The sequence below is a fragment of the Scyliorhinus torazame genome, chromosome 4 (genome assembly GCF_047496885.1).
Source record: "Scyliorhinus torazame isolate Kashiwa2021f chromosome 4, sScyTor2.1, whole genome shotgun sequence".
NCBI lineage: Eukaryota > Metazoa > Chordata > Chondrichthyes > Carcharhiniformes > Scyliorhinidae > Scyliorhinus > Scyliorhinus torazame.
Genome location: NC_092710.1, coordinates 102,045,094 through 102,059,092, shown reverse-complemented (window position 1 = coordinate 102,059,092; position 13,999 = coordinate 102,045,094). Strand labels below are relative to the sequence as shown.

General features: G+C 43.6%; 2 protein-coding genes across 6 annotated transcripts in view; one reads left to right on the top strand and one right to left on the bottom strand.

Annotated features, from left to right (window-relative positions):
• The window catches only part of b3gat2 (beta-1,3-glucuronyltransferase 2 (glucuronosyltransferase S)), a 185,516-nt gene extending 174,760 nt beyond the window's left edge, over nt 1-10,756 (top strand). Inside the window, exons 3-4 of the mRNA XM_072498388.1 lie at nt 6,263-6,411; nt 10,398-10,756. Of these exons, the coding sequence (XP_072354489.1) occupies nt 6,263-6,411; nt 10,398-10,484 (236 nt within the window). The 3' untranslated portion in view covers nt 10,485-10,756. The remainder of the gene's footprint in view (nt 1-6,262; nt 6,412-10,397) is intronic.
• Nucleotides 10,757-11,229: 473 nt separating this feature from the next.
• Nucleotides 11,230-13,999, bottom strand: part of smap1 (small ArfGAP 1) — a 357,663-nt gene continuing 354,893 nt past the window's right edge. For all 5 annotated transcript variants that reach the window (XM_072498384.1, XM_072498386.1, XM_072498387.1 and 2 more), the window contains one exon: nt 11,230-13,305. In XM_072498384.1, the coding sequence (XP_072354485.1) occupies nt 13,171-13,305 (135 nt within the window). In that variant the 3' untranslated portion in view covers nt 11,230-13,170. The remainder of the gene's footprint in view (nt 13,306-13,999) is intronic.

The window sequence follows — 13,999 nt, the reverse complement described above, 5'->3', positions numbered from 1 at the left end:
TGCCTGGTATGGAGGGAAGATCTTATGAGGAGAGGCTGAGGGACTGGAGGCTGTTTTCGTTAGAGAGAAGAAGATTAAGAGGTGACTTAATTGAGGCAATTAAGTTAAGCAATAAGACAGGCCCATTTAAGAGAAGATTCCAGATCTATCATAAAATTACAGGTCATTTTCTTTAACATTTGTTTCAGGGAAAGTCTTTAAAAGAATTTCAGGATGAACTTTTGGAAAGGTAGGTGTAACAGAACAGTTAGAAAAAGGGAGATCCACATTAGTGAACTTGCTGGATGGTGCTGAAGGCACATATTTAGATTTTCTCATTCATGGCACCGCAGCTCAAACAGGAATTGGAAACAATTTGTAAGGGACATTGTGCATGGCCCAGTCACTGAGGAGCATTCCCGAGGGTGTCGACACCATGATGCAGACCATAGGGGACTGCCAGGGCTGGCAGAGCCAGATGATGCAGGGGCCGCCGGGGCTCGAATCAGCTGCCCCTCCAACCCAAGGTGAACCCTAGGGTCCTATGGACACTGGTTGTGAGGAGCGGGCGCTGTGTGGCTACCCTGACTCATCCCACGGACTGGCGGCGGTGGCTACCAGCTCCCCCGAATTCCACCCTGAGGCACGATCAATTTGACTGGAGATGAAGTTGAATCCAAACTGAGGCTTTATTAGTATCAGATGTGTGGCCTCGCACAGCAGCTGGCGAAATGGCTGCGAGCTGGAGGCCACGCATATTTATAACCCAGCTCCTGGGCGGAGCTAGCATGCAGGGGCCAGGTGAACCTGTAGTGCAGGTTTTCCCGTACAACCCCTAATATCAGAACACAGTGGTTTACCACACACCCCTCTGACCAGGCCGCGTCTCACAGCCAGCACACGGAAGAGGGCAGCATGTGCTGTCAACAAGTGAGCCGGGGCCCTCCAGCCTCAGAGGACATCCGCCCGGGGCATAGAAGGCCACGGGACGTAGTAAGCAGCTGGCTGCCTCCACCTCTGATGTGCATCCTAAGGAGGCTCCTGGACGGAGCGGTAGAGCTAGGAGGGCCAAGCACATTGAGGATCAATGAGGACACCGGGGGGGAGGGGGGACAGGTAGGAGGGGAGGGGCTGGCACAATGGGGAGAGTGGGGAATTGTTACAAACAATAAAAACCCTTGTGCACAACCAATATGATGCGGCTGACCTTCAAACCCTTGGCCCATCTCTCCAGGCATCTTCCCCTCCCCATGACACTCACCCACCCTCCAACTGTGGACATGTCCCTGGAGCTGTGTCCCATCCCGTGGATGTTCGGATGTTGGCTGCTGCGTGTGTGGTGTTGCCTCCCGCAGTGTCCAGGCATCAAGGTGTGATTGTGATGCCAGACAATGATTCCCACATGCTACATGGTCTGCCCACCCACGGGAATCCACTTGGTATGTGTGAAGTGCTCACTTAACTACGGTTGTCAATTCCCTATTAGCGATAGCACAGCCAGAGGTCTCGGCAATCTGTGGGGTTTATGGGTGGTCGGTGGGGCAGACGGGCAGGGAGAAGGCATGCCCCCGGAACGGGTAAACGATCCAGGGGTTAGCATGGCGCCATGAGGCAGCCATGCTACCCACTGCGCCACCCTGTGATTACCCACTTAATACCTAATGAGTTAGACAGGTTGAGAGGTCAGGGATGCACTTGCAAGCAGGATGAGAATTTATAAATTGGACTGGGGGCCAATGTAGGTTAGAGAGTACACGAGTAATCGGTGAATGGGATTAGGTCTGAGTTAGATACAAGTAGCAGCTAACTGGATGAACTCCTTTCACAGAGTTTGTAAGAAGGCAGTCAAGCCAGGGGAGCTTTGGAATAGTCGGTACCAGTGGTTAATGTGCACCTTCTGGCCAGGGAGTATGGAAGTAGAGCTGCTGGGATAGCACTGGGGTCCCAAGTAGGCCAAGCTAGCACCATGCCCAGTCAGATGTGGGAGGACAGCCAGAATTGGGATTTTGGGAGTATTTATGGAGCAGAGTTGGGAACAAGCATCTCCTCGTCCCCATCCCCCCCATCCCCCCACCATGACCATGACAATCTGCACAACCAACCCTGTAATAATTGTGATTGCCCCACACACTGACACAGCACTCACCCCACTCAGGAAAACTCAAAGGAGGCGTACCACATGATGTATTACAGATACTGAAGTAAAAAGGGGATCAAATTAGTCCCATCCAGTTCCCTGGGAATGGTTCAAGCTGTAGGTGTGGATGGCAGCTGTGCATCCGGCATGGCCCACAATTCAAAGTGACTGAGGCTGTGTCCCGAAATAATTTTCTCACCAATTCCACCAGCACATCTTCCCCAAGAATCATAAACAAAACTAGCGTGACTGCACCCCTGGGCCAACTCGGGCCTCATTACTGATGGACTCCCTCTTTTTTAATTTTCCATTTCTCCCGGCCTACTGGAGGATGTCAAAAAGCTCTGGGAGAACCTTGTCCAGAGGCTCGGCATCTGGCTGGGACCCAGCTGAGTTCTAGGATCCAGCAGACCTCCGACTGCTGTCTCACTTGGAAAAAGCGACAAGGACTTTGCAGTTGAAAGCAGTGCAGCTTCTGCAGGGTCGACCAGAATAACTTAAGCTTCTCCTCCAAATTCTCTCCTGGTCTCGCTGCTGCTCTCACCATAGATTCTGGGCGCGATTTCACAGAAACATTTCTAAGTGTCATGTTGGGCGCGATTGGCCTGGGTGTTTCACGATGGCCGCATTGGCGAGATCGCAGCCCGTTTTTAATGGCACTCAGACCCGAAAGTGAGCTCCCACGAGCGTGTCGCCATTACTGGCTGTCTCGCCATCTGATTGGCCAGACTCGTGCCTCAGCGACTCGTCGCTAACAAGAGGGAGCTGCTATTAAACGCTCCCTCACTACTCACTCCCAGTCAACACACAAGCATTGCAGCGCACGGACCTGCTCCTCGCTTTGGAGGTGCCAACCTGAACAGACTTCTCGACGCTGTGAATGGGAGGCGGGGCATTCTGTTCCCCTGAGGGGGTCGGAGGGCCAACAGTAGGGTCACCAACACCTCCTGGGGGGCAGTGGAAGTTACCGTCAGCGCAGGCTGCATGATGAGGGGGACGGCCAATGACAGAAAACCGATGACCTCCACCAAACTGTAAGGAGGGCAAGTTACCTCGCACCCTCCCCACATCTGATCTTTGTGCTTGTTCCTCAGCACCCACTGGCACCCACCAGCACAAACCCTTCATATGTTCAGTTGGGGTACCCACACATGCCACCTTCTGTAGACTCCCCTGATCCATCAAGTGCACAGTTCACAAAGCCTTATTTGTCCCCACAGAAGAAGATAGCCCATAATAAGCAGTAAAGGGTCAAGACAGAGGGCAGAGTGCCAGAGACGCGATCGTCATACCCTATGAGGATGTTGCTAGGGACCCTCCCAAAGTGTGTTGGGGGGGATCGGGAGCTTCATAGATCAGGATGCCATTATTCCGGCGAGTGGAGCTCCTCAGTGCACAGAATAAGGCAATGTGCGGCCTTGGTCGCATGCATCCCGCTGAGGCCCCCTAACACAGGGGGGCATTTTATAGCCAAGTGTTTCGAGGCGTTGCGAACGCCGGGAAACAAGTGGTTAATTGCACTCTCTATGTGACTTTGTTCTCTTTTAGTTAAATTGTACCCACTGACACTGGCCCAAACAGGTGCCTTTTATTGCTCCCTCTGCAAGCAACATAAACCAGTGTTCTTCAAACTTTTTCTCCAGGGACCCATTGTTACCAACCGGCCAACCTTCGGGACCCAACCCGGCCGACCTGCGTGACCCACGCCAGTCGATCTTCGCGACCCACGCCGGCCGACATTCGCGACCCACCATTTTCTCTTACCTTGTTTGCTGCTGACAAAAATAGAGGAAATGTTTTTGGGTCCCTTTAGCCCTCGTACACCCTCCTCCAATGGGATCTGTTGGATGAAGGTGAAGCCTTCCGGTGTCGGAAAGTATGGAGTCTCCATCTGCCCAAAGTTCTGCATTTTGTTCCTGTAAAATTTTATCAAAACCCCCCCCCCGAAATTGTAAAAATAAAATTAATAAAATAAATGAATAAAACCGCCCCGAACTTGTAAAACAAAAGGCTGCAGCCGTTTAAAAAAAAAAAGCGACCGCACTGCACATGCGGCCCGATCATCGGCCACATTTTTTTACATGTTCACAGCCATTTTGAAGGCCCCTTGCAGCCGGCGTTATTAACAGCCGGCTGCTGCACGCAGATTTGCGCGATCGGGAGCGCGGCGACAGACTGCTCTGCGACCCTCCGACACCCGGTCGCGCCACCGAGTTTGACAATGCCTGACATAAACAATAGAGCCACAAGCCACTTTGCCTTGTTGCAGGCAGACCATGTGCTCACCAAATGATCGGCATTGCCCAGCGACTAGGCAAGGTCAGTTAGCTAGTCGGACAATATAGAAACTGATCTGAACTTTTACTTGAAATTGCACTGATTAGATTTTGCATCAAACTTTCCTTCAAATGAATTTGCCTAATGTTATGGGCCAGGGTTTAGAGAACCCCAAAGTGTATCATGGAGTTCACATGACCCACAACTTTTAATAGATTGTGGTATGGGGAGCACATGGCCCACTCTACAGGTGTGGTACAGCAGAAATGAAAAAGGATTTTTTAAAAACAAAACAATGTTTATTCTGTGAACTCAAGTTAGCCTTTTTAAAACAAACAGTGAATATCTTAGCAACCATCAATTCAAATACAACCCCCAAAGACTACACCACTAATTAATCCTTTAAGCTTCCCAAACATCCAGAAGACAGGAGAAACACCTTTCAACAGAAGCACATTAGGTTTACATTCACTACCGAATTATTTATAATTCTGAATTTACCAAATGATCAAGAGATAGTCTTTTGATGGCAGAGAGAACAGCAGTGCACCTGCTTGGTCTGGCTTCAGCTCCAACACTGAAAACGAAACTAAAACACACCCTGAAGCCTGCTCAAAAACGAAAGTAAAAAGCTGATTGACAGCCCAGCTCCACCCCACCTCTGACATCACTGCAGTAGTAAACACCCATTTCGTAAAGGTAGTCTCACGACAGATATTTATATACACACCTATTTATAAACACCCATTTCTTAAAGGTACTCTCACATGACACTAATCACAAACATAAAATGTTCCGCACACCAGCAAGGTCTATTTTTGTTTTCCGTTTAAAAAGAAAATCCTTTATGTGTTTAAGTGATAACCTGGTTCAGTTTTATTTAAAAAGCCAGAAGCAGTCAAAAATAAGCTTTTCGAATAAGGGTGCCCTTACATGTGAGTAATCTTATTTAAAAATCACTAAAATTACTTAGAAAAACCATACTGAACCATTTCATAGTTTCATCGTTGTCCACATCAGTTTCTTAGTAAAGTAAATATTTTATTTTTTGGTGTGCGGGTGTGCGCCGAGTGTCATTTGAAGGTAATTAACATTACAGTTTGATAAACTTTCACATTCGGAAGAGCCATTGACCTGAAACATGAACTCATATTTCTCTCTCCAGATGCTGCCTGACCTATTGAGTTTTTCCAGCAGTTTCTGTTTATACTTCAAGCTTCCAGTATCTGCAGTACTTTACTTTTGTAAACAAACAGAAACTTGACCCCCGTTGTCTTTTAGATTGCATGCACAGAATATCACTCAAAACAGCTGTTTGCTGATCAGCTGCTGTGCAAATGAGTGTTGTGCGCGCATGGGAGGTAAAAGGTGCTACAGAACCAACTCTTCAGGGAAGGATTTCTAGTGGATGTGAACACATCAGAATAGACTAAGAAATGAAATGAAAATCGCTTATTGTCACGAGTAGGCTTCAATGAAGTTACTGTGAAAAGCCCCTAGTCGCCACATTCCGGCGCCTGTTCGGGGAGGCTGTTACCGGAATTGAACCGTGCTGCTGGCCTGCCTTGGTCTGCTTTAAAAGCCAGCGATTTTTTTTTGTATAAATATTTGTATTAGGCTATGTATACTGGATTGCTTGATTTTATTTTTAGAGAGTTATTATTTTTGATAGGGCAGTTGCCATTTAGTTTATATATTATTTATTTATTTGTTAAAAACGGCCACTGTTATTTATACTGTTTTACTGTTGTAAAAAGACCTTTGTATTGTTTTGTTTGACCAAAAAAATTTGAATAAAATATATATATTTTTAAAAAGCCAGCGATTTAGCCCAGTGTGCTAAACAAGACTTATTTTGTTTTCAAATAGGATTTGCGGTGAATCTGAAAGTTATTCTATCACATCCCAAAGCTGTCTTCAAGCGAAGCGGATCGCAGCCTGGAATGCAAGAATCAGACTTCCTGAAACAAATTACCACTGTCCAAGAACTTGAGCCAAAAGCAGCTAACTGCACTAAGGTATGACCCAGCTGTCAACATCATAAGATCATAAGACATAGGAGCAGAATTAAGCCATTGGCCCATCAAATCTGCTCCGCCACTCAATCATGGTTGATATGTTGCTCATCCCCATTCTCCTGCCTTTGCCTCATAACCCCTGATCCCCTTATTCGTCAAGAACCTATCTATCTCTTAAAGACACGCAGTGACGTGGCCTCCACAACCTTCTGTGGCAAAGAGTTCCACAGATTCACCACCCTCTGGCTGAAGAAATTCCTCCTCACCTCAGTTTTAAAGGATTGTTCCTTTAGTCTGAGGCTGTGCCCTCGGGTTCTCTTTGTGGAAACATCCTCTCCATGTCCACTCTACTATCTAGGCCTCTTGGTTTTCTGTAAGTTTCAATAAGATTCCTCCTCCCCACCTCATCCTTCTAAACTCCATCGAGTACAGACCCAAAGTCCTCAACCACTCCTCATATGACAAGTCCTTCATTCTGGGATCATTCTCATCCTCTGGACCCTCTCCAAGGCCATTCTTCCTTAGATACAGGGCCCAAAACTGCTCACAATATTCCAAATGGGAATCAGTCCGGTACAGTCAATCTCCACACAATGGCACGGTCACAGCACTGAAGTAGTATTGTATACGAAGGCAGAATTGGTTGAGGGGTAGTGAGAACAGGGAAAGACACTCAATGCCTGTGATGAAAAATGATGTTTGCGATACAGGTAACCGTTTTCTGCCATATTTGCTATTGAACCCATCCTCTTAGATAAAGCTTGCAGCTAGTTCATCAGTCCATGCATATATTTTACAGAAGTGCTTTCACCATTATTGGCCTCGACATATATTTGCCTCATATTGAGGTTCAACGCATTCAGCCACATTATCTAAAAGTCCCAACTGCAATTTTGAACTGAACTGCACAATATGCAATATGTTTATGCAGGTGTAGAACCATAAACCAATAGAACAGTTAAGGCTCCGAAAGAGGCTATTCAGCCCATCGTGCCTGGGCTGTCCAAAAGAGAGGGGCAAGAAAGTAGCCACTGACATTAATCACACTTTCCAGCACCTGGTCTGCAGCCATGGCAGGTTACAGCAGTTCAAATGCATTTGAGTTGAGTGTTTCTGCCTCAATCACAAAGTTGGGCAGTGAATTCCAGATGCCAACCACTCTCTGGCAGAAAGGGTTTTTGTTCAGATCCCCTCTAACCCTTCTATCAATCCATGCTCCCTGGTAATTGACCCTTTACAGCTAAGGGAAACGGGTCTTTCCTGTCTACCCTATCTAGGCCCCTCGTAATTTTGTACATCTAGTTGCTTTATAGTTGTGCTGATAACTTGCAAGTAACTGCCATTGCATAGATGTTTCACACAAACAAATTTGATTTGTTGCTGGACCGGTATTGTTAAAGAGGGAAAGTTTCCATAGCTAGGGAGCAAGTTCCTTTAGGTCAGGGGTACTACTTACATACAAAGACATGGGGAAATAGCATTAGGGGAAATCCTGGATTTAAAGCAGGAGGTACAAGTATTAATCCATGCTAGCAAGAAGAAGGGTATGGTTTTGAGAATAGGTACCTAAGCGATAAGTAGATGGAAATGGGTCTGGGATGGAAAATTGCATGGAAATTTGATACAGGATCCGAATGGGCTAAATTCCAAGAAATGTCCTAATACATTTACCTAAAATTTGCCTGATCATCTCTAATTGATTTGAACATGAAGGAACCATTGTGAATTAATTCAACAGTATGCTAAACGTCTATTGAACTGGAAAGAATACAGCCAGATTTCTCCTGGGAGTGGTCAATTGCTTTACTGAGAAACTAGAATCAAGCTCCCACCTTTTAAAATGAGTTTGTGAACGAAAAATATGTGCCGTTAATTGCGCAACTCAAGGTAAAATGGATTAGGCCACCCCATAATCACACTGCAACAAAGGCTGGAGGAGAAGGGGCTATCAGGTACTTAATGCAATAGAAATTGATATCTTGAAGGAAGAAAAACTTGCATTTATATAACACCTTTCGCCACCACCAGCCATCTCAAAGTACTATGTAGCCAATGAAATGTTTGGAGTGTAGTTACTTCTGGAATGCGTGGCAGGCAATTTGTACACAGCAATCTGATAATAACCAGATGATCTGTCTTTTGTGATGTTAATTGTGGAATAAATGTTGGCCAGAACACCAGGAGTATCTCCCCTGCTCTTCTGCAAAACAGTGTCCTGGAATCCCTGACATCTGCCGAAGGCTAGATAGTGCCTGTGTTTAATGAAGATTCTGAAAGGCCACAGTGCAGCACTCCCTCAGTAGTGCATTCAGCTTTTATTTATTCCAGTCCTGGGGTGGGATTTGAGCCCACAAATCTTCTGACTCAGAGGTGATAGCACTACCAACTGGACCTCAATTGACACACAAAGATAGATAATTGAAGTAACTAGTCGTCTTACAAAATAGAATCCTAGGTCAAGATTATATAGATTGATTTGGATTGTTCACCTTAGAACATAGATTTAATGGAGGCATTCAAAATTATAGGGGGGCCTAATAAGAGGAGTTAGGGCGAAACTTCCCTCAGTGGCAAGAGCGTCAGTAACCAGAAATGTTAGAGTCCATTATAAAGGATGTAATAGCAGAGCATTTAGAAATACATAATATAATCAAGCAGAGTCAGTATGGCTTCATGAAGGAGAAATCATGCCCAATAAATTTCTTAGAATTCTTTGAGGTGGTAACGAGCAGGATAGGTAAAGGGGAACTAGTAGATGCAATATACATGGATTTCCAAAAAGCATTCAATAAGGTGCCACATAAAAGGCTATTTAAGAAATGAGCACATGGTGTTGGGGATCATATATTAGCATGGATAAAGGCTTGGATAAAGGCTTGGCTAACTGATAGAAGACAGAGTTGGGATAAGAGGGCTATTTTCAGGATGGCAAGCTGCAACTAGTGGGGTGCCACAGAAATCAGTGCTGGGGCCACAATTATTTACAATATATCTTAATGACTTGAACGAGGGAAGTGAATGTACTATTGCCAAGCTTGCGGATGACACAAAAATAGGTGGAAAGGCAAGTGGTGATGATGACACAAAAAGTCAGGTTAAGTGAGTGGGAAAAAGTTGGCAGGTGAAAAATAATAGAGGAAAATGTGAAGTTATGCACTATGGTAGGAAGACTAAAGGAGCAGGATGTTATTTAGTGGAGAAAAACTGCAGAAAAACAGAAGGATTTGGGGTCCTCCTACATAAATCACAAAAGCTAGCATGCAAGTTCAGCAGGAAGGCAAATGGAATGTTGACCTTTATATCAAAGGGAATGGAGTATAAAAACTGGGAAGTCTTGCTCAAACTATACAGGGCACAAGTTAGACCACACCAGGAATACTGTGAACAGTTTTGGTCCCCTTATCCAAGGAAAGATATACTGGCATTGGAGGCAGTGCAGAGAAGGTTCACTGAGGGTAGTGAATCTGTAGATTTTTTTTTTTTTAAACCACAGAGAGCTGTAGAGACTGGGTTCAAGGTTGAGATAAATCGTTAATCAGTAAAGGAATCGAGGGTTATTGGGATAAGGCAGGAAAGTGGAGTTGAGGATTATCATAGATCAGACATGATCTCATTTAATGGTGGAGCAGAGCCGAAGGGCTGAACGGCCTACCTCTGCTCTTACATTTTATGACAGGGTAGTCAGTAACCAGAAATCACAGATTTAAGGTAATTGGGAAAAGATTTAGGGGAAATTGAGGCTTTAAGAACAGCCCACTATGCAAAATGCACTGCCTAAAGAGGTGGTGGAATTGGGCTCAATAATAATTTTCCAAAGAGGATAACTAGCTGAAAAGGAGAAATCTGCAGGGCAATGGCGTGAAAGCAGAGTGGGGTCACTTTTAAAGCTCTCTCAAAGGGCCAGCATAGTCATATAGAGTTAAATGGCCTTCTCTTCCCTGGTAAGATTTCATCAAAAATAAATTCTTTCCTTTTTTATGTTCTAGGTGCTTGTTTGGCACACAAGGACCGAGAAGGCAAACCTTGTATTTGAGCCCAAACACAACCAGGACGTAATTCACATTGAAGTCTAGAAATCACTGGTTTAACATTATCGAGGGTTATGTGGACACGGAGAGCCCAGAATGTGCCCTGGAAAATCTGCGTCTCAGCAGTCTACATGGATCTATGAAAGCAGCAGGAAGAAGCAGCTACTCACTTGGGACATTTTTCCCAAGGCAAAACAGTTCACAGAAGCATCAATCTCAAATCAAAAGTTTACAGAAGTTTCATATTTCCCCATCTGCATGGTTATTAGCACTGCATTCATTTCAATAAAAGATGTGCCATAAGCGAATGAAACATAGTGTTGCTTGTGTAATGAGTCATTTTTATACTTGCATGCATCAAATTTTCCACTTTTAAATATGCCTTTGGCACAAGGTGGTATGAACTGATTTTTTGACAATACTTCAGTCTCATTACTTAACAGAGACTGAACACAGCATGGTTCTGTTGAACAGCAGTACACTAACTGCTGCATTCACATTAGGTAAGTTTAGTGCCAAGCTAAAACCACTCACACTGACACTAAACGTGCCTAATGTAAATCAGCTTCTAAGACCAGAGTTGATTGTGAAGAGAGTGATGTTGCCTGCACCAGGCAGCCTTCACATGCGCTGACGTTAGTGTGATCTGACTTTGACTGAATTCATACTATAATCGTGATTTAAGTACTATACCAAACTAGCCATCATAGACATTGCGGTTTGCGGTGTAAATAAACCAGACAGTGTTCACAGGAAACAAGAAGTGAAATGATACGAAGAGACAAACATGCACACAGATAGTGGTTTAATTGATTCAATACAGGGAACTAACATACTATACTAGGCACCATAAAATGTAAACACAACCGCAGTAATAAACTTGGATGTAGCTCAAGGGAATATCAAGGTTAATGCAAGTTCATGTTTGGTGCACTTAGTTGATAACACTTCACTAAGTATCTGTTATTAAGCAGTCTTTAAGGTTTAACAAAGCTATAAAACTCAAACGCTTTAAAAAAAAAGTTGTCATTTATATTACCAGTGAACCACTAACTAGTAATACTACTTTAAAATCTGAGAGTACAAAACCACAAGCTGTTTAAGGTGTGACAGTGTGGTGTGATGTGCAGCAGTAATTTGAAACTGGTACAATAATTTATTTTTTAAACATGCAGGGGTAGAAGTTCGAACTCAGTGTCTGCGAGCACGAGATGTTTTTAACCTTCAAAGGAAATGGGCAGCAAATCATGGGTTGGCGAGCACAGAGCTGGAACTTCCACACCAGGTGTTTTGCTCCTGCATCTCATCTCACTTAACTATAGCTTACCTCAAGGAGATTTCTCAGGTGGGTTAGTGATTCAAAAGGAGTAAAAACACTTCAGAAAAATATTCCTTTCGTTTGCCTTTTCAAAGACCCACAGATATTCCCAATCAAAATTGGTTCAAATAATTAAAAACAAATTTAGAACATTTGCCAGAGCTAATGCTGTGATATTTAGTGGCAGGGTGTGTGTGAGTGTATGCGAGAGAGAGAGAGAGAGAGAGAGAGAAGTGTTTCAGGATTGACAGTCAAGATAAATGAACATTAATGATAACACTGAAAACATGGATTGGCTGATTACAGCTCGCTATTTGCCAAGTTAGCAATTCTAAATTATTGTGGTATTGAAAATTCCTAATGGTTATTGATATTTCAGTGTTACTAAACTTTTTGTTTCAAATAGATGAGAATTTCAGCTTTGTTAAACACAAATTTATAGCAGACACTTAAGGGAATGTGTTACCTATTTATTGGTGTACCTTGCAACAGGTTAAAATACCACATTTGATAGTTTGCATTACATAATCAATATTAGCAGTGCTTTGTCTTTTCATATTTAAATCAATGTACTGCTGAGTTTTTTTGGAAGGAGAGGGACGCGGTATAAGGTGATGTATATCATCCAACTGTGAGAAGCCTTTAATGCAGAGAAAGTGACACTTCTAATGACAGGTTAAGATGCAATGAGGCCTGAAGAACCTCTGGAATTGCCAGTTAACAATGGGTAGTTTGCCAATTGCAGCAACATGGATCAAACCCAGAGTTGCAATGTGTGTATTTCGTTTCCAATTGCTGGGGTCTAAACCCAAGCATCAGTACAAATGGTTCGCTCTACCATCCAGATTTATTTTTCTTCAAACTTTGCTTTCTTTTATTTGCTCCACATCATTGTATCACCACAAAGAAAAAAGAAACAAATGGTTGGAACAAAAATAAAAAAAGATGGTATTCCAGGTACAGCCTTTTAAACACACCGACACCTAGTTATTTAACACACATTGGCTCATACAATTTCTTCTACAGGGAGTTTGGGTGATGATCGTTAAGAGTACTGGGCGGGAAGTTGCTAAGCCGACAATTCACTTCCCTTTCTCCTCGCAGTACGAGAACTAGCTACTGGTCACATAACAATATCGTTACAATTTATCCTAAACTGCTCAGACAGCATGTGACGGACACATTTTAGAAAAAGACGGTGGTGAGGAAAACCTCTGAAACCGATATTCCACAGCTTAACCAGGGAATGACTTAATTAGACTGAATCAATAATAAGACTGCCAGGAATGGTCTAGATCAACTAGGTAATATTTGCAGTCAAACCAGGACATTTCTTTTTACATAGATAAAATAATAAGTCTGTTATGCAACAAGAGATGATAGAGAATTCCAGGATGGTGTCCTCATTTTGCATCATTTCCACAGTTGAGTACTGAGCGTCTGGCCTGTAGGATTGCCCGTCCATGCTCCCATTGTGCCCGCAGGTTGGCTAAAGCCCATCATGCCACTGGGGCAACTTAGATTCATCCCCGCCATCTGCTGATTCATCTACGAACACAATGAGAGAAAAATATTTACAGTCTTATGCCCAACTACTGAAATCCTATACATGTGGTAAGTGAAACACTTACTAACTTTTTACACTGATTTTGAGGGAAGAGAGGTCAATGGAGCATGAGATAGACAATTATTGTGCGCACACCCAGCAGACCGATTCATAGAAAACTGATGGGCAGGTATAAAAAAAAACATTTTGTCCATCAGGTCTGACCCACACCTCAATAAATGCAGCTTTGTGACTGAACATCTCCAATCTTCATCTCTTGCAGCAGCCATATAATCTCCTGGGAAAATGAGAGTGAATGCAAGAAGACAAGTGAGCGTGAGTGTGCGTGACTGGGTGAGGACAGGAAAGTGACATCCAGGGGTTCAGTGTAAATATTTATAACTAATGGCAGGTTTCACAAGACATAAGCCAGCATATCTTCCAGAAACAAATTTAACCGCATGGTTAAGTTGAATTCATTTGGAAAGCTTTTTTTTAAAAAAATATTTTATTGAAAATTTTTGGTCAACCAACACAGTACATTGTGCATCCTTTACACAACATTGTAACAATACAGATAATAATGACCTTTTTAAATTTAAACAAAAACAACAACAAATAAATAAATATTAAATAACAAAAAATAAAAACTAGCCCTAATTGGCAACTGCCTTGTCTCAGGCCACACACCACCAC